General features: G+C 45.8%; 2 protein-coding genes across 2 annotated transcripts in view; both read left to right on the forward strand.

Annotated features, from left to right (window-relative positions):
* The window catches only part of ush1c (Usher syndrome 1C), a 28,448-nt gene extending 13,353 nt beyond the window's left edge, over positions 1 to 15,095 (forward strand). The window contains exons 14-27 of the mRNA XM_062547926.1: positions 46 to 185; positions 1,797 to 1,846; positions 2,146 to 2,322; positions 2,659 to 2,769; positions 3,183 to 3,426; positions 3,517 to 3,959; positions 5,477 to 5,590; positions 8,190 to 8,252; positions 10,756 to 10,797; positions 11,258 to 11,311; positions 11,668 to 11,767; positions 11,944 to 12,053; positions 12,449 to 12,504; positions 14,763 to 15,095. Of these exons, the coding sequence (XP_062403910.1) occupies positions 46 to 185; positions 1,797 to 1,846; positions 2,146 to 2,322; positions 2,659 to 2,769; positions 3,183 to 3,426; positions 3,517 to 3,959; positions 5,477 to 5,590; positions 8,190 to 8,252; positions 10,756 to 10,797; positions 11,258 to 11,311; positions 11,668 to 11,767; positions 11,944 to 12,053; positions 12,449 to 12,504; positions 14,763 to 14,775 (1,717 nt within the window). The 3' untranslated portion in view covers positions 14,776 to 15,095. The remainder of the gene's footprint in view (positions 1 to 45; positions 186 to 1,796; positions 1,847 to 2,145; positions 2,323 to 2,658; positions 2,770 to 3,182; positions 3,427 to 3,516; positions 3,960 to 5,476; positions 5,591 to 8,189; positions 8,253 to 10,755; positions 10,798 to 11,257; positions 11,312 to 11,667; positions 11,768 to 11,943; positions 12,054 to 12,448; positions 12,505 to 14,762) is intronic.
* Positions 15,096 to 21,341: 6,246 nt separating this feature from the next.
* The window catches only part of abcc8 (ATP-binding cassette, sub-family C (CFTR/MRP), member 8), a 59,623-nt gene continuing 55,964 nt past the window's right edge, over positions 21,342 to 25,000 (forward strand). Inside the window, exons 1-2 of the mRNA XM_062548106.1 lie at positions 21,342 to 21,583; positions 24,767 to 24,908. Of these exons, the coding sequence (XP_062404090.1) occupies positions 21,436 to 21,583; positions 24,767 to 24,908 (290 nt within the window). The 5' untranslated portion in view covers positions 21,342 to 21,435. The remainder of the gene's footprint in view (positions 21,584 to 24,766; positions 24,909 to 25,000) is intronic.

The raw sequence follows: 25,000 nt of genomic DNA on the forward strand, positions 1-25,000 counted from the left end.
TTGAGTAGTTTCTGACGATCTGTCCCTCTATCATTGACTCTGTAGAATTGAGGCAGAGGAGCGTAAACAGAAGCAGGAGTGGGAGGAGGACTGGGCCCCCAGAGATTCCCCTAAACCCCCCAAAAAGGGCTCTCCAATGCCCCCCGCCAGTCCCTCACCACCGCCCCCAAAGACCAGGAGCTCCGGTACGCCCCCCCCCCCCCCCCCCCTCAGACATATCCTCTTCACTCTGCATGACAATTCTCATTTCCACACATTCCTCCCACTCTCTCTACAGTAATTTCCCGCGTATAAGCGGCAGGACAGTGTTTTATGCAAGTTAAAAGAGACAAAACCATATTAACACCATATTAACTGCCCCCTGTATTAATCTCATAGCGGAAGAAATTTAGCAAAATCATTATGTATAAGCTGCGGCTAATAGTCAGGAAATTACGGTAGCTGGCTTTGAACTGTGTGATGGATAATGCAAACACTGTCATTATACATTCAATTACAGTTGAGTCATTTCATAGTTTCAGGTTGCTTTCACACAAGGTCCGTTTAGCTGGACCGGACCCGAGTGCGGTTACTTCTGCCGTAGTTGGTCTCTGTTCACATTGCATGTTTGTCTGCGGACCCGGGTCCGTTTGCGTCATAATTAACACGAACTTCCAGAATTCTATTTACAAAATATCACTTGGCAACACAGCAAAAGGCAGTGCAATGAAGAGGACAAAGGTAAAGATTCTTTAGAATCTTCAGAACGTTTGCTTAGCAACCTGCTCCAGGGTTCTAGCGAACCGGACCCGAGACCACCTTTACAGGCGGACCCGAGTCCGGTCCCGGGTCCGCACCCGAGTTCGGTACGGTTGCGTTCACACTATCAAAAACAGCCAGACCATCGGACCAAACGAACCGGGGTCCGGTCCAGCGGACCTAGTGTGAATGGGCCCTCAAACTGCAGAATTTTTCTCAGATTCTGTGTCCTTTATGTAAGAAAATTCAATAAAAAGAATGTAATGTCCGCAACACTTAGGACATTATATTGTTTTTATTGAAGCTGCTTTCCATTTGTCCTGCACCTGCAAAGTGGGATGAGCACACACCTACTCTTTTTGTCCTTTATTTAAGAGCCTTTCACATTTAAGTTTAGCCGCTTCCCTTTTTCATTCACTAAAGCATGTGTTTGTATTCTTATTTTTTCCTCTTCTTTGTCTGAGTGCCTCCTCTCTCTTTTTCTCTGTGTGTCTATCTCTCTCTCTCTTTTTCTCTGTGTGTCTCTCTCTCTTTTTCTCTGTGTGTCTCTATTTTTCTCTGCGTGTCTCTCTCTTTTTCTCTGTGTATCTATCTCTTTTTCTTTCTCTTTCTATTTGTCCTCTTCCTGGTGTGCTGTGGTGATGCAGATGCAGATGCAGATGCAGATGCAGATGCTGATGCTGATGCAGATGCTGATGCTGATGCATATGCTGATGAAGAAGAAGAGGAGGTGAGTGACAGCTGACAAAATAAGAGACGACTGGCGCGAAATATCAGCAAGATTTCATCTGACAACCAGACCATAGTTCTCTGATCCATTCCACATCCGAACAAATCTGTACACAACTCACCATGGAACCCCACACCTACAGAAATGCATTCTTATTTTCAGGAGTTCAGTGGTGGAGAGTGAGAGTAGTAATGTATCCGTGCGTGTCCTTTCTGAAGCCACATGCCGTGTGTCTTTACTGGGCCCAGTTCTGTTTACTATTGGGAACAGATGGGCCTGACTGTTCCTCTCTCTCTGTCTACTACATGTTTGTCATTGTGCTCCATAGCTTTCGACTGGTTTTACAAGTACGAAGGGAAGCTCCCTACTCTTAAAAAGGTACCCTTTCCTTGGAACAGCTTTGCAGTGTTGTGTGTGTGTGTGTGTGATATAGGTATGGAGATCTCCTCTACCTTCTTGACAGCCAGAGATTGTCACAGACATATATGTATATACTCCTTGGTGTGGTGTGGTGTGACGTGCTGTTGTTGTTGTTTCTGAGGAGAAGGTTTTGGAGAGCGTTAGCTATAGTCTGCACAAGTGTAAATGCATGGCGTTTTGGAGTGCGGTGAAAATCATTTCCTCCTGCCAAACAAACCAGTGGTGCCGTGTAAATGACCCTGCTGTGAATGGCCCAGAAAGGGAAGGAGAAGAAGCAGAAGCAGAAGAACAAGAAGAAGTCGTCCAAGATGGACACCCTGCCCGGCGATCGCAAGAACAAGAAGGAGATGGAGTACGAGCTGAAGCTGGCCATGGAGAAGGAGGAGATGCAGGAGCGCGAGAAGCAGCTCAAGATCAACCGGCTGGTGCAGGAGGTAACGCTGACACCTCCAGGAGGTCAGGGGTCAGGGGTCAGGGGTCGCTGATGAAGCGGCATCTGTGTGGTGTGATTTGACTCATTTGACGCGAGGTCACTGGCATCTCTCACAAAGGGTCTAAGGACGTGTGAGTCATGTGCCATGTTTTTCAGCTGTTTTGAGAAGTGCCTTGGAAGGACCTTGAAATAGAAAAACATGTCTTTGTGTGTATGAAAGAGAAAAATATGCTGTTGTGAACAGGTGTGTGTGGGTTTTTTTCAGTATCGTTTGTGTTTGTGTGTGTGTGTTTGTGTGTTCTTACGGGCTAGCGTTGTGTCCTGGTGCGCTTCTTAGGTGTCTGAAACGGAGCGTGAGGATCTGGAGGAGTCGGTGAAGGTCCAGCACTGGGTGGAACGCCTCTGCCAGACCCGACTAGAGCAGATCGTAGAGAGTGATGGGCAGGAGGTAACCCCATGAGTGCCCACGCCAGAGCTATTATGCATGCTGAGTCACTGGCTGTTAGTGTGTGTGTATGGGTCACTGGGTACTATGCATGGGTGAATGGGGGTTGGTGTTGTTTCTGCAGTTAGATTAGAGTCATAGTTGAGGGGAACATTACTTTTTAATTGAATTTTTACTCTTCTAGCCTCAAGTGGGAGAAGTTCATGTTGCGGTAAAATGAATTTAATTGAATGCGAAAGCAATTGGATGGCATTTGCTGGATTATGTGTGTGTGTGTGTGTGTGTGTGTGTATGTTATGATTAGATATCTTGTAATGTCAACCACCCCAAGGTCCCATTGCAATTTTAGTCCTTTGATGAGAAGTTTTCTTCAGGTGTAGTGGTTTTGAGACGTTTGGGTGTCTCGTGTGGTGTAGTCCACAGGTCCCTCCCCCGCCACCTCCGTGTCCACCATGCGGCGCTTTCCCGGTGGCTTCCAGCTGGCCACCACAGACCTGGACGACATCAACCTGGACGACGTGGACAAGAGCCTGAGGCAGCCTCTCAAGAGACTGGCCCCGACACAGCCAGCCTCCAGTCATCCTCCCCCACCCTTGCCCCTGCCCCCGCCCTCCCCACGCCTCCACCCAACGGCCCACCTCCCACCCCCTATCAACTCCGGCTACCAGCCGCCCTCCCCTAACTTCACCCACCAACACCAACACTCGCACCACCCCCACCGCCACCCCACCAACCTCCCTCCATCCTCAGGCCGCGCTACACCCCACCAGGCCCCGCCCTCACCTCGGATGGCCCAACCCTCGCCTCGGATGGCCCCGCCCTCTCCTCGGATGCCCCCCCACCCAGTAGCCGCCGCAGCAGCCGCTGCAGCCAATGCCCGGCGACACCCACCTCCCCCGCCAGGCCATCCCCTCGGCCCCCCTCCCTCTGGGTCATCATCCTCGTCCTCGTGGGCTCCGTCATCCTCCCACCCCCCGCCTCCGCCCCCACCTCCGCCTCCCCCTCCTCCGCCGCCCCCTCCCCCTCCACCCCCACAGCACATGACCGACGAGCGGCTCTCCTCCTCGGGATACCCGCGGGCCACTAGCCCCGCTGAGCACGGAAACGAGTGGGAGAGTAACGGCTACCGGCAGAGGGGAGGGTACCGTCCACCCAGCCCGCCCAGTGAACTCTCCTATCCGCAAAGTCCCACGGTAGAGAAGAGTGTTAGGGTGTGTGTGTGTGTGTGTGTGTGTGTGTGTGTGTGTGTGTGTGTGGTTGCATGTCTGCATTTGGCTGTGTGCATATGTTCTTCATATGTACAACAATGCTTTGTGTGTGTAGGTGAGGGTTTTAGTCTGGCATGATTATACCATTCAGAGACAAAGAACATTCTCTCCCTGTCTCTCTCTCTCTCTCTCTCTCTCTCTCTCTCTCTCTCTCTCTCTCTCTCTCTCTCTGTGTGTGTGCTGGTGTTTATAATCCTGCTCCTTCAGTGCTACTGGTATGTGAGTCAGTGGCAGTCCAGTAGCTTTCCAACTGTGTGGCTGCTTTGCCTTTGCCCCCCCCCCCCTCTCTCTCTCTTAACCTTCTGTGGATGCCCAAACACCACAGGCATGATTATTCCACTCAGACACCGAGAACGCTTCCCAACCAACTGTTGTGCCTTTTCTGAGTAATGAGCGTAATCATGCTCCTATTGTGTGGTCTGCCGAAACCTTTGGAGAGAGCAATCCACTCTTGCAGCATGGTGGCGTGTGTGTGTGTGTGTGTGTGTGTGTGTGTGTGTGTGTGTGTGTGTGTGTGTTTGGTTGCGTAACGTTGCTTTTGTGCTCTGTGTGTACGTGAGGCATTGAGTCGTGACTGAATTGATTTTATGTGCGTAGTGTTGCATGGTGTGCTCTGGTGTGAGGGTGACGAAGCTCGGCATACGTTGATCGCACCGCACATGCTGACTGGCCGAAGCACAGTGTGATAGCTTTTAGAAGAGTGGATCTTCATCGTGTGTGTGTGTGTGTGTGTGTGTGTGTGTGTGTGTGTGTGTGTGTGTGTGTGCATGTTGTGTGTGTGTGTGTGTGTGTGTGTGTGTGTGTGTGTGTGCGTGTGTGTGTGTGTGTGTGTGTGTGTGTGTGTGTGTGTGCGTGTGTGTGTGTGTGTGTGTGTGTGTGTGTGTGTGTGTGTGTGTGTGTGTGTGTGTGTGTGTGCGTGTGTGTGTGTGTGTGTGTGTGTGTGTGTGTGTGTGCGTGTGTGTGTGTGTGTGTGTGTGTGTGTGTGTGTGTGTGTGTGTGTGTGCGTGTGCGTGTGCATGTCATGTGTGTTGGTGTGTGTGTGTGTGTGTGTGTGTGTGTGTGTACCCGTGATCGTGTGGAATGGCTTATCTGCACCACTGTGATTCAGGTGATGAGAAACACATCCCACGCCAGCAGAATCTCAACGTCCAGCCATCCTGTGGTGAGTGCACAGCTGTGTCCAGGAGGCTAGTGTCTCCTCAGCGTCTGAGAGAATTACTGCACAGACAGCGTCCAGCCAAACCGCATGGTGTTTTATGCTGGTTACTCTGATTAGAAGTCTTCCTTTACATTTTGGAGACTTGTGTTGGATGCAAGACCGTTGAGTCGGATGTGGATGTGGTTGTGTGTGTGTGTGTGTGTGTGTGTGTGTGTGTGTGTGTGTGTGTGTGTGTGTGTGTTTATATCCGTGGTTCTCATGTAAAATGATGACTGTTCTGTAGCAAATCTCCCCAAGCCCCCCCACCCAGAGGAGGCAGCTCAACCCCATAATGTCCAAACCCGTCATGCTGCCTCAGGGCGTCACTCACAGGCCAACACAACGCTCCGAGGGCCTGGTAAGATCTGTGTGTGTGTGTGTGTGTGTGTCTTTATGTGTGTGTGTGTGTGTGTGTGTGTGTGTGTGTGTGTGTGTGTGTGTGTGTCTGTGTGTGTGTGTGTTTGTGTGTTTGTCTGTGCGTGTTTTGGATGTTTGGATGGAGAACTGACCGAAAATCTTGAAACATGCTGAAAGACAGAGAGAGAGAGGAGGCATACATGCACTGTGTATTCACTGTGTGTGTGAACATTTTCACTGCAGGACTAGAAAAGCAAAATCTAGGTCGTATTACCCCTGCAGTGGGGCTTCGAAATGATCCAGTCCAATCCTGCGATAAAGATTCCCCAGTTACCGCTCTCATATGGTCTCATCCCCTCGCTGTGCAGGAGGACAGCATTGTGTAATGCATCATCCTGTCCACACCAACCCCCCTGTCCTTATCCTCAAGACAACTAGCCTGCCCTGATTAGATCAGACTAGAAGAACATCGGAAGCTGGTAGCATCTGCTTTTTGTAATCTAGCGTTAATTAAACAGAGAGAGATATTAATGGTATATAAGAAGAGGTCCTCAGAAAGCAGGGAGATTCATTGTCTGTCTCTCACCTCATTTAAGTGGCAGACACACCAAGAACGATAATGATGACTATAACCACTATAAAAGTTGCAACCAAAGCGTCCACACTCACTAATAAGAAAAGTCTGTTAATGAATGTGATGGCTAAAATGTGATGATCTGATTGCTTGTTAACTTTGTATCGTTATCAAATCAGTCTGAAAGTGATCCCCAATGATATCATTCTTCATGTCACTATCATAGTTTGTGCGGGAACGTTGTCATTCATATTAACGAGAGCGGTATTTGATGATGTTTTCTAAACAATGTTCGGGAGGAGCCCTTAGGAATGATTGACAGCCACTCACCGTGACCCCCGCTGCAAGGGTATTTAAGCCGGCCTCCTTTTCTCTTAACCCACACGCCCCAGCGTTCTCAAAAGTTATCCCTCCTCCTCCCCCTACTCCTCCATTTCACTGATAGCCCAGTTAGCCCAGTTACTCATCACAGGAGGGGACGCAAGCGGCCATCGCTTTAACACAATCTCCACTTCAGGCATTCCAGGACCATGGCCAGCTACCTAGCCAAACATTCTGTTAACGTTACACTCAAAGACAACAAATCTTACCGATGGGCGAACTCGTGAATTTATAGTTATCGTTATAGCTATCATTCTTGGTGTGAGCGGCCCTTTAGTCTTATACGACTAAACAACGCAGTATGCACTAAGCTTGGAGCTGCGTTCAGAGTAAAATAGTAGTTAACCATTGGAATGGGTATCATTTGCGCTGAAGCCCCTCATTGCTCACAGAGCGGGACCCCAGAATCAGCAGAAGGCCCTGGGCCCCTTCAGAGGACTCAACCCAGGGAGAGACCGGAGCACATGGTTAGCTTTTTCAGACTTAAATGTTGCAAACAACTAACCTTTCGATGCACAGCATCTTCCTCAGAAGTCAAACGTGGTAGTTAAACGTTGTTGAACTTTGAAGTCACACTTGAGAGCTCAGGCTGAGTTTTGCCCGCCGCAACGGCACGCCATTCTGGTGCTGCAGAAGGGCCTCAGAGTGCAGAGTTGTGGTTGCTGTGTTTTATGAGAAGCCATCAGTATGCAGTACACGGCCACTGTGACCTTTGGAAATGACTCTGTCATATGATCATGGCCCACTACATTATTGTATGTATTGTGCGTTTAGATGTCAGGGAGGACCATGTGGTCATTGACTGAAAATGTCAATATGCTGTGTGTGCGTGTGTGTATGTGTTTGCATGTGTCTGCCTCTCTCTGTGTGTGTGTGTGTGTGTGTGTGTGTGTGTGTGTGTGTGTGTGTGTGTGTGTGTGTGTGTGTGTGTGGTGTGTGTGTGTGCGTGCGTGTGTATGTGTTTGCGTGCGTGCGTGCGTACGTGTGTGTGTGTGTGTGTGTGTGTGTGTGTGTGTGTGTGTGTGTGTGCGTGCGTGCGTGCGTACGTGTGTGTGTGTGTGTGTGTGTGTGTGTGTGTGTGTTATTGATCCTGCTCCTTCAGTAGCAGTCCAACAGTGTGCTGACATGGTTGTCCGTTCCCCCCCTGTGTCTTTGTCCCTGTCTCTGCTGATCATCTGTTGATGTGCATACACCACCCACCTCCATTATAGAGCATGGCCTCTGAGGGCCTGGCATTCACCTCTTTGTTTGAGCAGTCATTCAAATCAGTGTTAGATGTGGTCTGGGTGATGTTGTACTGTTTAGAGAAAAGCACACACACGCGCACGTGCACGCACACACAGAGACACACACACATGCATATGCATATGTACACATACACACACACACACACACACACACACGTACGTCTCTCTCCTCTCATTCTATCACACACACACACACACATGCATACTGTATGCATACAGTACTCACACACACATTTATCTCTTCTCTCACTTGCTCTCACATGCACACACACACACATTCGCACACACAATACATACACCCACACTCCCTGCACACATAGACATGTGCAATTAAATCCAGCTGAAGTATTGATTGCGAGCCCAATGATTAACACCAGACTTCTGATCGTGTGTTCCAGCCGCCGGAGATGCTCAAGCGGATGGTGGTGTACAACACATCTTTTAAGTCCCACAGGAAACAAGTAACTGTAACTCACACTCCACAATGTCCTCTCCACACTGCACTCTGTCATAGCCTCAATGACAGCCATGTTTTACTCTGCGGGAGTCAGTGGGCGGCTTGCCACCTGACTGAGCAGACCATATTTATGCGTTTCCCTCAACTGATTTACACCACAACTGGCTGCCATTCAGGATACCACTCTTTTTTTTTTTTTTTTTTTTTTACCTTCAGAGAACTGTCCTGCTCTTTTATCTCACTGCTACAAAAGTCATGATTTATTCAACCAGAATTTCTAATGCATCTGCAAGAAGAGAACCCAAAGTGGCTGGAGGCAATGAGGCCATTTATAAGTGTTATTCTAAATTATGAAATATTTCAGCAGAGGGAATAGCTAAATCAATCAGACATATTGCATATTTCATTTTTAAGGATTAAATGTAGTGGTACAGCCACTGATAAATGTTGTGCCATAGCATCCTCCATTTGCATAGATATGCTGGAGCACATTGCAGTAATCTGTAGGCTCAATGCGGGGTGAGGTGTTGAGACGTATGTAAATATTTATTTTGCCATAATGTCCGGCTGGATAAATCAAGACCATTTTCCTTCTATATATTTGTTGTTCTATCCTGGAAATGAATGGACTGTTTGTATGGTGTGGCTTCTGTAGTGTAGGCCTACACTGGAAATGAATGGGTTGTTTGCACAGTATGATGTCTTCTGCAGTGTAGGCCTATTGGGTTGATGTTCAGCAAGTTCAACTGTTTCCTAACTTTGCATGTGAATATTTAGTGAGAAAGTTTGGTTTTTCTATGTTGATGGATGACTGAATGGATGGATGACTGAATCCTCTGTGGGGCTCTGTGACACTTTCCACTGAGTCCACTGTGTGGTTGCTGGAGTTGGTGATAGTGAGTAGGGATAATGGCTTTCCATGATGCTTCTGTCTGGTCTTGCTCCACATCTTCTTAAATGTATGACTGAATATTTTTGATCTCCTCTTTTATCTTTGAATATGCTGAGACGGTGTGATCCACTTCTGAACATACTCATGGAAAATGGATTTGATCTTCAGTCAGTTCAGACTCTGCCATAACCATTATAGTAACTACAGTAGAAAAGCACTCCGAGAGCGCAGATATCCGCCAAGCAAAAACATAACCGCCTCCTGGATCCAGAAGGTGATACGGATAGTCGTTTCTTCCTTGGGACCCCGATGAAAACATTTACTTATCTTTAGCTAGTTCATTTCAGAGACTGTGTCATTATTCCAGTTTAATTTAGTTTAATTATCTGAATTGATCTTGTATGAGCCAGGGACATCATGTGAAATTCAAACATCAGTGTGGTGCCCAGGTAATTCAAATGGATGTGGCATCGTCCTGTTATGATCAATTTATCCACCTCTGAAATTTCAGAAATAGAATTTATCCATCTCTCAAAAGAGGTTATTCACCAGTTTAACCTTTAACATTCAAAAAACACCGTTATCCACATTCACACAACATACACTCATCAACACTCTAGGCACCATTTAAAACCACCGGTATTGTTATAAACATTGGACAGTAACCTCCAAAATTGGACAGTAACCTCCGAAATCATCAAACATGTTCTGAATGCCTTTTTGGAAAATCTGATACCGCAGGGTGCAGTCCACCTGCCCGAGATCACAGAGTTCATAGTTTACCCACCCCTCATTCTACCACTCTACCATTCTGCCTTTTTTTAAATCTGATACCGCATGGTACAGTCCACCTCCCGGAGATTACAGAATTCATAGTTTACCCATCCCTCATTGTACCACTACATCCCTGCCTATGATCCCAGATGAGAACCTGTCTGGAGCCTAATGCATGAATGCACAGAATGGCTTTGGCCTCACCTGAAGGCCAGCTAGAGCAACCTTGTTGACGTCTCCCGCTACATGGAGAGAAATGACCAGGTTTCGCGGTCAGGCTGTCTCAAATGTCAGACTCGTAAACTACGCACAAGGCAACAAACATTTCTTGCTGCGACACTGAATGTCATTTATAGTTTATATTGTAGGAGCAGAGCTATCGATCTATCTTCTAGAATTTACCCCAGTTTGTGCACCATCAAATCTGAACCCTTTGCACATTAAACTTCATAAAAGTTTTGACAGTGGCCGTTACATTTCTGAGAACCTACTTCTTTTTTTCTCAACAGAAGACTCAGTGAAATGGTTTTTGGTTGTCAAATGAAATCTTGTTTCGAAAGTGCCATGGTATGGTTTTCTAATTCATTCAAAATGATTGCAAGGAAGACCTGTCTTGTCCAAACCAATTACAGAAAATATCTCTACCTCCTTGACCTAATGTGTTAGACACTGATTCTGTTGGGCACGTTAATCACAGATTCATCGAGTCCATTAAAGACACGAGCATCCTGCGAGGGGAACTCATCAATGACGACAGGTCTATTTTTGGTCAGGACAAATTACCTTAGGGCTGTCTGTGTGTCCACCTTTTTGAACACCCTCTAACATGTTCTGTCCTCAGGGATTTCGGAAATACGAGGAAGACTTTGACCCATACTCCATGGTAAGTGTTCCTTATTTCACCACTTGCTGATGTGAGTCTGTATGGAGGCACTGATGACCTGATACAGCTTATGGTTCCTGCCTGGGGAAAAAGAAGGACTTGCCATAGCATGCCGCTCTAGTCAGTGCAAGACTCTTGCAGTGGGCAAGTCTTATCAGAGAATGAGGGAATTGAATTTCCTCCATCGGCCCCAGTAATTCGATTAAGGGATTATTCTTTGTCTGAGACAAGCTTATATCACTCTGTTTGACAGGCAGTTTGTGTATCAGTTTATGCAGTCAGCATGTCGGAGATGGCCTTTTGCACTCCCCACCCAACATGACATCTAATCTCCTCTTTCCTGAGTGCATTGTCACAGTCTGTATGAAACATCCACATGATTCAGTTGTGTTAACTGAAGCTGCTAACAGATCTGGTGAATTCTCACTGTGATATTGCCTTGTGTCGTGTAAAATAACAGTTCACTCCAGAACAAGTTGACGAGAGGGATATCCGGCTGCTCAGAATTAAAAAGGTAATCACTTTGCCCATTTCACAACTCTTTTCATCATCATTTATACAGTGGGGAGAATTAGTATTTAAACCCATGTTAAAGTTGACGAAAAAGGAGAATATAGAATCGCCTATTATTTTTTTTAATTAAGACATTAGGATCAATTTCCAAAATATGATTATCTCTTTTTAGTCAACTTTAGAATGCGTTCAAATACTTATTCTCCCTACTGTACATATTCATTTGTAAAACAGGTACAGTGACATGATGGAGCAGGAAGTTCTGTCAATGACCACAAGTGCTTTGAAACAGTTGCGAGTGAACAAAATAGTCCCATTTTTAAAGATTCGTTCATCTTCTGCCCTTCCATTGCACAGGATGGGCAACTGGACGTGGCGGTGGAGGGGGGCGTTGAGTCCCCTCTTGGGAAGCTTGTGGTGTCGGCCGTCTATGATGGCGGTGCCGCAGACAAACATGGTGAGCTCGTTTCACAAGTCTCGGCATTAGTATTCAGACCTGATGTGGGATGTCTGGAGCACCGCTGTTGAGCAGTGCTGTGTCATTCAGAGCAATCTAATCTGGCTGTTTGCTATTTTGGTCGAGTGTATGTGCTTAAGTTTTGACATTGTGTTTGTGTGTGTGTGTGTGTGTAGGTGGGATTGCAATTGGTGATGAGGTGATGGCAGTGAATGGGAAAAATCTGACTGACGTCACCCTCACTGAGGGACAGAACTCCCTGGAAAGGGCCTGGAAAAGTGGAGGGGTGAGGAGCTCGTCCAACCCATTCAAAGTCTCTCCTCCTGCCTGCAATCACAGAGCTGATAAGATAACATTTGACCTCCCATATCAGCCTCAGTGCAAAGCCGTAATACTGTCTTCTATATGTATTGTGCTGTATCCCATCATATTGTACAGTCCATTATTTCACACTTGTGTCCTTTCTTGACCCAACGTCACTTCAGCAGATATTTTAGTGTGTGTGTGTGTGTGTGTGTTTGTGTGTGTGTGTGTGTGTGTGTGTGTAGATCTCACACACATGCCCTTAACTGAGTTGACGAGTGGATGATGAAGCACAAAGAAAATGTCCAACAATTGATTTGCTCTCAATACTAATGATTGTACCTTTTGCCAATGCATGAATGCTGATGTGTTTCTCAGGACTGGATTGATCTGGTCATAGCAGTATCCCCACCAAAGGACTATGAGGATGAAGTGTACGTACTCCCACCACATGTTTCATTTCACATCTGTCCTTCTCCTCTCTGTCTCTCCTCGGTCTCTTTGTCACCAATCTATAGCTAGATGTTCATAATCACATCCAAACCATCCATCCTGTGTAATCCTGTCGGACGTATGAGATCAAAGCTCTTCTTTCAGTAGATTTAACCCTCAACTGTAATTAAAATCCATTAGTTAAAGCACTTATTGGGCCTGAGTTTGAGAATGGAATCTCGGATCGAAATCTGAACAGGTGGACATAGGAAGATCAGTCTTGTGTCTATGGATTGATAGTTTTGTGTTTATAGCCCAAACTGCCATGGGAGCTGGCCATACATTAAAATACAGTTACTTTCTGTAGGTAGGTCATGCTTTGACATTACGAAACTTAAGTAGCCTACTTATGCGTGTTGTAGCCTGCTTGTAATCTGCTTTAAGTTTGGGTGCAATACACTTCAAAGTTGTTCCATTTTGCAGCAATACAATGAGTTCTCCAGCCACACTTAGATAGGCAACACCAGGGTGTAAACCTGATACTTATATAAAGCAGGAGCGGCAGTGAGCAGTACATCATTAGATCATGTATGTGAGGCTGTAAGCTCATGATAAAGGATTGAATGCTTTGACGTATTGGATTTCTTCATCTCCATCATCTAATTAGACTACAATTTGTGAATAGAAACAGGAAGAAAAAAGAGATGGTTTATTTACCTCATGGAAAACACCCATTTATTGCTTTTCGAGCATGTTATTTAAATCAGTCAAATTGCAAATTAGCTACAAATTCCCACACTCGAAACTCTGTCGATTGATTTAACCTTTTGAGTTTTGACTCACATTTACGTACTGTAGCTCATTATGCAGGTTTGTTCTTCCTTGCTCATACAGAAATCTGTGTGGATAAAGATTAAGCACCACTCTTCCGATGAAGTGGATGTGATGATTCTTTGCCAGACGAATAAATCACTGTGGTAGATGACAGGTGCAAATGTTCACATTTCATTTATCGCTCAGGCATTACCTCGACTGGAAGAAAAAATTCATTTCCGCCAGAAATGTTTTCGCTCTCAAACTCGGGCCTTGCTAGTGTTTGATTGATCAATGAGCTTGTTGTTTTCCTTGTGTGCCTGTTGTGAAGACTGAACCTGTCGTCTATATGTTCAGCCCTACGGCAGCATCAGTCAGTCCCCCTGCAAACAGACAGTTTACCGTGGGCAGTGCAACTCTGTACAGACACGGCTACCGCTTCCAGCCGTAGCTACCCCTCCCCCCGGGCCTCCATGGGTTCAGGCGAGGCCGAGCCTGCCCACCTCCTCCCCAGGGTAACTCCCTCTCTGGCCTGGGCCGCAGCCTCCAGAGTCTCTGGGTGTCTCACAGCCTGTGTGCGTGTGTGCCTCATTCGTTTGCATGGGCCCCCCCCATCTCTGCTCAATCTCAAGTCTCAATCTGGCACCTTTGCCTGTCATTCAAACCTTCAATTTTAAGGAATCTGGCAGTAGATTACCTCCTCTGTATGTTATATAATCTCAGTCAGATACAGTAGTTTGCTAACATAGTGATGAGTAAGCCCTTATTAAGTATCGGTCTCAGTTCCCTCTAAAATTGACAGATGTGAAGTTTGCCTGCTGTTTATCAAAACTCAGCCAGGATTTAGGTCTAAATCTCTCTAAGTCTAAATCTCTACTCACTGCTGTGTGATATAGACATGGTAAATTAAGACATGAGCTTTGAAATATGTAGGCCTTCTACATCTATAGTATTTATGTAGGCTCTATAGGCTTCTGGTAAGGAACAACCAGTCGTATTTGTCTAGACCACATCATTTGTTTCAGCCTTAGTAGGTTGAAATCTCAGCAGTCGTTCTGATTGATGTTGTTTAAAGGGTCTGTGTCATACAGAGGGATCATTTTCATGGTTTCATTCACAGCATGTTGTCCTTTCGACATAATGTGACACCAATTGACAGGTTAGGCAGGTTTAAATTGGAGCTGTCAAGGAGGATTCGAAGGTAGAGAGGAGAAGAATTTCTGGCCTTATATGGTGCAGAATTATGTGAATGATTTGAATTCACAACATGCTGTTCTGCCACTGTGCTTCTCTGGCCTCTGGCCTCATTATTTCACACTTTCAGGTTTTCCCTCCATTGATATGCACATAGATTTGGAGGGAAACATAAAGCATGCTCTTGGGTGAAACATCTTGTCTCTCCTGTACTGGCCATTGGTTTAGCTGTGTGTTTTTTTTGTTGTCACAGGACCTTCTTCTAGGAGTCAGCTCACTCACTCTCTCACTCGCTCGCTCTCTTTGGAAGAACAGACTGCTCTCAGCGAGTGGGCCTGCCCAGGAAGTTGGACCTTCTCCACGGCCATCACCCCCCCATGTTGTATTACCACAACCCAGCATGATCCAGCTGCTTCAAACAAGGAAATGAGCCCATACAAATTGTATTTACAGGGGAGAAAATATGATGTGCTAGACAAGCACTTTAGCTGTTATCTAATGCAAATGACAAGGATATGTACACATAGGGTACATATAAATAAATATATGTATCGTGAAAATACTTGCTGCCTCAGTCATGCAAACAATGCGCTTTTCAATAATAAATGTGTTTTTTTGCCAGCAGAGGTACACTGCAGTGGTTATTGGCCTTGCCCTTTAGGTAACTAATATGCTTTCTGCCACTATGGGTGTGTGTGTGTGTGTGTGTCTCTGTGCCTGTGTGTGTGTGTGTGTGTGTGTGTGTGTGAGAGAGAGATGAAATTAGTGTACTTTGAAACACCTTTAGGGGGCAGTGGTGCACCTTTTACAGTTTTAATCGCTCACTTTAGTGCTTGCATCAACTCTGACATGTTTTCAAAACAATTAGCACACAGATCTAAATAGGAGCACTCTGGCCAAAAGGCCACATTTCACCTGATAAAGACTCTAACACTCTCAAAACATTTACAACATGCAGCAAAAGCCAAATTTTGCCTTCAAACAACGCATATTGTAGTTAAATCACTGTGTGATTTCAGTCAATCATTACACACTAGACAACACACTGCAAAATGCAGTTCTTTCTATTTAATAAAAATTATATATTCATTCCTCCCAAGATGTGACATGTACAGTAAGGCCTACAGTAAGCCCCAGACAAGACAACATTGAACATTTTTCACTGAAATATATCTACAGTAGTTAACACCTGGACTTGTCACCCTTATGTGCCTTAGATCCATCCTAGCAAATAATAACAATTATTGTTAGAAAGAGATTTCCTTATTTACATTACAAATGCATACTTTTTAATTATTAGCTGTGAGCAAATGATTTCCATTTGTTTTACACAGTTATTTCAATGACGTTTGGAGTCTTTGTAAGACAACTGTGTTTTCGTAAAATAATGTAAATCGAGTTAAACCATTTAAATGTGTTAAATAATTTGCAAAAGACCTCTACTGTGCTAGGAAGGTGAAGATCAAGATCAAGTGGATCCCAGTTTCATCTAAGCAATCGAGAGAGCATAATGTATGTTGAAGGCATATGCGGTCTACAGTAAAAGCCATACAATTAAAATATCCAATACCAGCAACAGCCATTTCAACCACCTTATCTTTACAGCGTTGTATGATGCATCCACCATTTAAAGATATGATAATGACTGACAATAACAGAGACATAATCGCAATGGCAGGCCATACATATCACGGAATAAAAAACCCACATTAGATCAGATCCAGAGTAGGCTAACTGTATAGGTTAGAGCTGCACTGTGGGGGCGTAATGTCATGTTGCAACGTTAGGCAGACCCACCAAGCGTTATGTAATTATGTAGACCATCGACGTTTTAGCTCTTTTTCAAGCGTGTTTGTAGACATTATCCACACAACTAGACGCAACTCCGTGACTTATCTTCCATGGAAACTGACAATCATTGTATTGCTCTTTTGGAACTTTGTGGCCTCTGGTAGCCTTTCTCTTTTCAGCACCTTGGCTAGTTCCACTGGGAGTTTGCCCACCAGCCTCCTCAACATCACAACATTTTTTTTTGGCAGAGACTATTTGCACCCGGGTGTAAATAATGAACATTACTATTTACACCCGGGTGCAAATAATCAACATTACTATTTACACCCGGGTGTAAATAGTGTAATAATCAACATTACTATTTACTCCCGGGTGTAAATAGTGTAATAATCAACATTACTATTTACACCCGGGTGTAAATAGTGTAATAATCAACAATACTATTTACACCCGATGTCTAACATCCATGTTCTCTGTCAATAGGCCTGTATTTACCAGCTCTACAGTAGGCTAGGCCTAATTTAGTTTTGAACAGTTTTTAGCTGTTTTGCCATGTCTGGGTTACTTGGAAGTGATATTAGGGTAATGAGTGGTCATATGGTAGCTTCATCAAAGACAAGCTACTTTAAAGAGTTGTTTTCTGAGTTGTCTTCCAGGCAGCGCTACCACTGTTGACTTAAAAACACTTAATCCTACTCCTAACCTTAACCCTAACCTTAACCTAACCTTAACCTAACCTTAACCCTAACCTTAACCTAACCTTAACCCACGCCTAAGCGCCTTCCAGGCAGCGTTGGGGGTTCAAAGTCAAAACACAACCTTTCTAACAACTACTGAAGCCTACTTCTACTTAACTGTATCATAACTGAAATAAAACCAGTCAATCTTTGACAGGTTCAAAAAGCACAAACTCTTATTTGCCGCGAGGTAACGTCATCTAAGAAAAAAGAAGTCATGGTGCGTAGCCTACTTTGGCAGGCAAAAAAAAAACAAATTTCATCTGAGGTTCGAACCCAACATCTCGAGCATGGTAACCAGGATACTTTACTGCTGTACTGCACCCCGTCGAAGGAGAAGGGGAGAATACTAATTATTGACTCACTTGTTGGGGTTGCTAGGTAACGGTAAACAAAACTAAAAGATCGTGTTTCTTGATTTTGCTTGCAAACGGACGGCTTTACCCGTTCACTGAATAAAGTTTGTGGAAATTTAGCACCACTTTCCCATCTCAAATATAGTTTTAATAATCCTAACTTGTTAGATTTAGGTAGGCCATCTCCTGCCAAGATGGTCCCGCTATGTTGGATAGCACGCATTTCCGGTTTGGGTGCAAATAAGAAAATGCCTCCATTCCACTATTTACACCCGGGTGCAAATAATCACTCCGTTTTTTTTTTTCATTTGTGGCCAGTGACCAATATCTTCGCGGTCACGTCCACAACTGACGCCAACGTCATCGGAAAATAGTCTAGGTTACTATCGCCAATTAAAGTTGATCGTTTGACGATTTAGACATTTGGTTTATCAGCCACTGGGGACAGAAGATCTACAGAAAACAAAAAAAACTTCACTCTTCCGAGCATCCAGAGATAATCTGAGTTTGAACTTTAGTTTATGTTGTTTAGAGGGTCACAGGCTAATGAGGACTGATCCAGGAGACAGCGGAGTTTGGGAACAAAGATGCTTCCACGGTACAAACCGGTATGCAAACGGACAATTTTCCAGATCTTTAGATCACTTTATCATGTGTGCAATATTTGCTAAACAATGCGTTGATGATTTACGCGCTACACCAGAGAACTGTGCGTTCATTAGTCTAAGTCTAGACGGAGTTTCAGGTTCGTCAATTAATTTAATTTTACCGCTAATGTAGGCCTAGTTGTAGGTTCATAAAGCATTGTCATTCGTAAATGTTCGTTGCCACAAGCAGAGACATTCTCCTACTGATGCCCTCGTTGACGTTGGTGGTGGCATCATGTCATATACTGTAGCCTACAGAGCAAAATGATTGACCATCTGAAATGAATGCATTAAATATTTAATTATAATGTAACATACTGGCTTAATAGCCATAATGGCTGCCGTGCATCACCCAGGTGGGTGCAACACATTGGTGGTGATTACTAAGGTTCTCTCTTCACTGTGAAACGTTAAGTGTCGTGAAAAGCGCTATGTAATGTGTTGCTGTTCTGCATTTAATAGGCTTGTGTTCCGTCGCGTCGCTTATGAACAAGGCTATCCATTGATACACCAATCTTAGCCGATTTATTCGTCCTTCCCGTGAGAGCAAATTGAATGTCGATAAAGTGTGTGTTTAGTGTTTGTTTCCGTCTGTGTATGTGCGTTAGTAATGCCTTTTATTATAGAATATCTCGCAATGACACTTCCCAGCTTCCCGTGCATTTGCGTGTTTCTGTGTTCGATTCTGCTGCTGCTCTATATGTTTGAAGGTCACAGTTGTACTATGAATCAGGTGAATAATGATGATGACACATACATAATGTAGGCTATTGTAATGGAGACAGCAACGAAGACATCGATCACTATGTGCATGGCAATCACTGCCATGAACTGCTTTGCTGTTTGTGTGTGTGTGTAAGTAGAGAGGGCTGTTCCACGTTTGAAACTCAGGTGTCCTGAAAGAACGCGCCCCCCCCCCCCCCCCCCCCCCCACACACACACACACACCTAGATAGACTCACATGTGCACGCACACACACGTACATGCTGTTACTGTATGCTGTTACTGTATCTTACAAGCAAAGCTGGCAAGGAATGTACTATCTTTATAGATGAGCCTGTTGTCCAACCTGTGTGTATGTTAGTGCTGCTGCTGGCTGCTTAACACCCGCAGCTCTACCAATCTGTTTAATGGGCTGTAATCTCAAACAACGGCAAGGGAAGCACTCTCTCACCCTCAATCAGCCTCCATGTTATCGGAAACACAGGACTGGACAGCGCTTGTACAGCCCCACCGCTCCCTCCCAGACAGATCCTTTGGCTCTGGTGGTAGGAATACACTTCTGTCCACTCACCCACTCACTGAAATCCCCCCCCCCCCCCCCCCACACACACACACACACACACACACACCACACACCACACACCCTTTCCTGCTGATGGTGCCTCTGGGGTGATGGATCTCTTGTCAGGAGCGTGTAGTGGTATTGGGCTCAGATGGGTATTTTAGCACTAGGCACGGGAAGTGCGAGGAAGGGAGTGATGGCTTTTGCAAGTGTGCCCTCGGCTCAGGTGACGAGGTGGGCTGGTGGGCTGGGATTCGTGGGAGCGAAGCCTTCCTGAGATCCTATACTTTGACGTTGTGAGTCTGCAAGGGTGTGCTTCAGAATGACTTAGACTATTTACTCTCTTCATATTTTTTAAAGTTCTTGAAATCATATTCTCTTCATAGCACCCTCACGTCACCTTACCTCTTAAGAACTTATAGACCGGAAAAGAAGGTAATTGCATGATAATTTGCATGCAAATGGATGCGTAATTGTGCTGTTGTTTTTATAGGTGTCAGGTACATGATTCTTTAGCTTTGCGATCAATTGGAATTTGTGTTCTTGCTCGCCAACCATATCCTATCTGTCTGCCCTCAATCTATCATATTTTTAGAGGTCCAGCAAATTCCAGTGTGGTCTCCCAAGGGATTCACATACACGTGCGCGCACGCACACACACACACACACACACACACACACACACACAGACACACACACACACACACACACACACACACACACACACACACACATACACACACACACACACACACACACACACACACACACACACACACACACACATAGTTACATACTTATTCCTGGCACGTACACACCAGCCTCTGATGTAGGGTGCTGCTGCATTCTCTCTCTTTCTTTCTCTATCTCTCTGCCCCCCCAATATCTCATTCCTCCCTCTTTCTCAGTCCCGCCCCCTTCTCTCTCTCTGTCTTTCTCTCTCTCTCTCCCTCCCTCCCCCTACCTCTCACAGGTCTGCCTTAGTCTCTCTGACATGCACACGCACACACACACACACACACACACACACACATATACACACACTGCTTCACAGCTCTCGTCTTGCAAGGTCACCGTTGAAATCTTGTTCAGAGAGAGCGCGTGCGGGACACAGATAGACAGGAATAGCAGAACTATACTAGAGGACGTTTCGCCGGGATCTTTTGGCTCCTGCACAACTGTGTGTGTGTATGCGTGCGTGTGTGTGTGTGATGGTCAGAGCGTGAGTGAGTGAGTGTGTGTGTGTGTGTGTGTGTGTGTGTGGGGGGACAAGAGCTCGCCGACGTTCCGCCAGAGGGGGTTATTTGGAGGATGCCTGCGCGGGAGAGCGGACGCGCGCGACGCCGGGATTCCTCGCGGGCTCTGCCCGAGCTCCGTCGACAGCTGGAATTACGGCGCGTCTGGAGCCCCTGCCGCTGTGGTCGCCGCTGCTGCTGCTGCTGTGTCCGCTCGCGGGTCGCTGTCTCTCCCCAGGGACTGGGACTGTGAATGGGATTGTAAGAAGGGGCTGTGCTCTTCGCTCTGCTGTGCTGTGCTGTGTTCTGCTCTGCTGTGTTGTGCTGTGCTGTGCTGCTCACCTGAACTCACAACTCCGAGGACACCGGTCACTACTCCTCAACTGTCCAGCCAGGGACTCACTGGCATGCTCTGAGAGCGGCTTACTGAGGATCATTTGTTTCTCTCCTCTCTTCTCCTCTCCTCTCCTCTCCTGTCCTCTGTCCTTCTCTCATATCTTTCACCTACTCATATCTCTCTCTCGCGCGCGCTTTCTCTCTCTCTCTGTCTCTGTCTCGCTCTCTCTGTATCTCCTTCTCCTCCTGTTCTGTTCTATTTCTGTTTTCTTTCATAATTCCCTCTTTGTATCTCGTTCTCCTTTGCTGTTTTCTCTCTATCTCTCTCTCTCTCTTGTGTTTCCCTACTCCACTGTCCTTTTCTCTCTTCTCTCTCTCCTCTCTTTCTCTATTGTTTCCCTACTCCACTGTCTTTCTCTCTCTTTTCTCTCTCTCTTTACTCTTTCTCTCTATCCCTCCCTCTCTCTCTCTCTCTCTCTCTTCTCTTTGTCTCTCTGTCTGTCCTGACCCACCGGTCCCCCAGAGTCCTGGCTCCACCATGTCTTTGGCGTTCTGCGGCAATGAGAACAACTCGGCCGCCTACAACGTGGACGGCGGAGTGCTCAACAATGGCTGCTTCCTGGACGCCCTCACCGTGGTGCCCCATGTGTTTCTGCTCTTCATCACCTTCCCCATCCTCTTCATCGGTGAGTCCGAGCGCCCCTCTGAGAGACGTCTTGCACAGGGACATGGCGTAGAATTGGTCCAGTAGCCACATCATGCTTGTAGTATTGACTTCAATATATGGAGTCCTGTGTAATGTCAATGTCAATGTCAATTTATTTATATAGCACTTTAAAAAACAACCACAGTTGACCAAAGTGCTGTAAAACAAATAGTCAGACAAACAAGAAACATAGGGTACATAAGACAACAGAGGCTAGACGGAGCGGCGTAGTCGCCAGCGTGCCCACCAAGCGTGACACCAAGACAAACAAACAAATTTAAAAAATAACAAATCGCTACATAAAGAAATGCCGTACGGAGCGGCGTACTAGCCAGCGTACCCGTGGGACAAGACATACAAACACAGACATCAGACAAAAATCAACAAATAATAAAAACAACACAGACAAACACTCAAAAGACAAAGTTGGCACAAGACAAAAGATGCCGGACGGAGCGGCGTAATCGCCAGCGTACCCGTGACTCCAAGACACCAAGACATTACAAGACGGACAAAAACAAACACAGATCAAATAAATAATAAAAGCAAACTAAATCAGAAAAGTCCACGCCAACTTGTAATGTGTCCTGTGTAATGATGAAGAGTAGTTCAGTGATCAGGGTTACTAGTGGATCACGTGGTTATAATCTGTCACATTACTGTCACCTCATGCTGTGTTGATGGCACTTACAGTTTATGATCAGCTTGTCCAACAGCAGTCTGGTGCTATTGTAAAAATGCTTTGGAGCAGTACTGTACATTGGGTCTATGCTAAATGAATGATCATAGAAGAGAGTGATTGTCTTGTGTTGTGACAAGAGGACAAGGTCTCAAGCTATTTGAGGCCCGATGCCTTAACTTTTATGTTCACACAGAGATTAGTGTCGAGCTTTCCTTTTCCCTTTCACCTTCTCACCTCTCACCCATTAGCCGAGCCCCAGTATCATTTTTATAGATGTACGAGTCTGGGGCCGACCGCGATGGTGAAAGCATATTCTGAGAACACGGCGTGGGAAGCATTTTTTATTTTAGACAAACAAATGTGACCTTACCACTGGAATTTACCGAGCAGAAGCCAGAGCAATCATCCCTTTGGGAGTCGGGTTACAAGCAGCCCCCCGCCCCCCTCCCCCCACACCGCCCCATACCATAGGTGTCAGTGGCATCCAATGTGCCCTGCCATGACCGTCTGTGTCAGGCTCGAACAGGCACCGTCAGCCAAAGGCAAACCCATTCCTCAAAGCTCATGGGACTCAGATAGCGCGTATTAATGTTAATACGGTATTAATATCCCATTGACTCCTCTTTCTGTATGCCATTTAGACTCTTGAAAGTCCTCTTGAGGTGTGTGTGTGTGTGTGTGTGTGTGTGTGTGTGTGTGTGTGTGTGTATGGAGTGGTTGAGATGCCATTGCTCTGTAGGTATTGCTGGTGGCTATGTGGGCGGTGGAGTGAGAACGAGTCACTTGCCTGTCGCATCTCCGGAGAGATCAGTTGAACAGGCGGTGCTGTCACACACACATCCACTTCCCCACCCCCGTCCAACACACACACACACACACACATACACACACACACACACACACACACACACACACACACACACACACACTCATGCACACACACACACACACACACACGCTCCTCTTGTGACAATCAGCTGGGAGCAAGCCAGACATGCTACCATTAGCATAATGTGCCTGGCAGCGAGGCCCTGGGCTCTGGCAGCAGGCATGGCGACGATACTTTCAAGGCAATCAACAGCAATGAGTCAGCTTAGGCCAAGGTCCAGGCCGAGTGTGAATGATTGCATTAGCCGGACAGATGTGCGCTCTTGGCACAGACGGGCAGGAGATCATGAGGAGCACAGAGGCACAGCTGAGGGCCAGACAGGCCCCTAGCTCCCCGGGGAACTGCTCCGGGATGACTCTTTATTGCTCAGTTTGGTCTCATCACGGGGCCACTGAACCCTCCTTATGGCTCACAACACATTGCTCATGGTCTCACGGCTCAGGAGACATCGCTCACGCCCTCGCTCGTAAGCCATGCAATTGCTTGTGAAATTTTCCCTGTTCAGGTGCTGGCAGCGTTTTGCATGCGTACAGTAATAATTCAGCAGTACAAGCTTCTGAATGAACAGATCGTATTTTAAGCAAAACATGTAATGCTTACAGTAAAATAACACCTTCCTAAAGTGCAACCCCCCTAAGTATACATTATTTGTGGATACCAAAATGCCTGCATGAATAAATGTCACTACTGAGAAGATAAGGCTGTATAGCAGCAGATATTTTAAAGGCAAAATTGTGCTAATATTTTCTGAGCAAAGTGGTGCTTGCCTGTGCAGAATGTAACTCTTCATAACCTGTCTAGGCATAACTTAACTGTAGAGTGCTTACTGTAGCCTAAATATGCAGGACTTGACCATGGAAAAACTGTGCTGAAGCTGCATAACCTAACTGCTTGAAACTGGACTGCAAGGCAAAAGATAAAATCTAACTGAGTGTCATGAATCGTCTATTAAGATCAAAAAATCGATTTGGTGTTGTTTTAAGTATGAAGAGACTTACTTAATGCTTTCTCAAAAGACAATTTTGATTTAATTGATTGAATACTTTGAGTCTTATCAAGACAAATTGGTTTACTATAACACACTGACAGTCAAATGTACTTGTTTTTAGGACAAATTTGCTTAACGCACTGGCAAAGCAATTTGCTTGTTTTCAGGATGAAATAAAATAGTCAAACTCTTCTTAAATTACGTCACATGATGATGAGTCTCTTTATACTGAAAACAATACCAGTTAGATTATATTATTTATAATAAATATTATTTATTTATTTATAATATTTTTGGCCGTTTTTATGCCTTTATTGATAGTGACAGTGGAGAGTGACAGGAAGTGAGTGGGAGAGAGAGCAGGGGTGGGATCCGGAAAGGACCTCGGGGCAGGAATTGAACCGGGGTCGCTGGCGTGCGGTGCAGGTGCCCTAGCCAGTAGCGCCACAACTGGGGCCCAGCTAGATTTTTTTGATATACTGTACAATTAATCGTTTTCAGATGTGATTAGATAAGCTGGGGTTTTTTTTGCGGTGTGTGCAGAAATGAAGGGTGCACAAGGTCACTAACTAACTGACCGACTGTCCGTCCGTCCTGTTTGCAGGCTGGGGCAGCCAGAGCTCCAAGGTGCACATCCATCACAGCACCTGGCTGCACTTCCCTGGACACAACCTGCGCTGGATCCTCACCTTCATCCTGCTCTTCGTCCTGGTGTGTGAGATCGCCGAGGGCATCGTGTCCGACGGGTAGGCTTTTCACACCTTCGCTCTGCTTGTTGAATTGCTCAGTGTCACACATACACACACTCACACACACATACACACACAGAGAGACACAC

Source organism: Sardina pilchardus, chromosome 10 (genome assembly GCF_963854185.1).
Source record: "Sardina pilchardus chromosome 10, fSarPil1.1, whole genome shotgun sequence".
Classification (NCBI taxonomy): Eukaryota; Metazoa; Chordata; class Actinopteri; order Clupeiformes; family Clupeidae; genus Sardina; species Sardina pilchardus.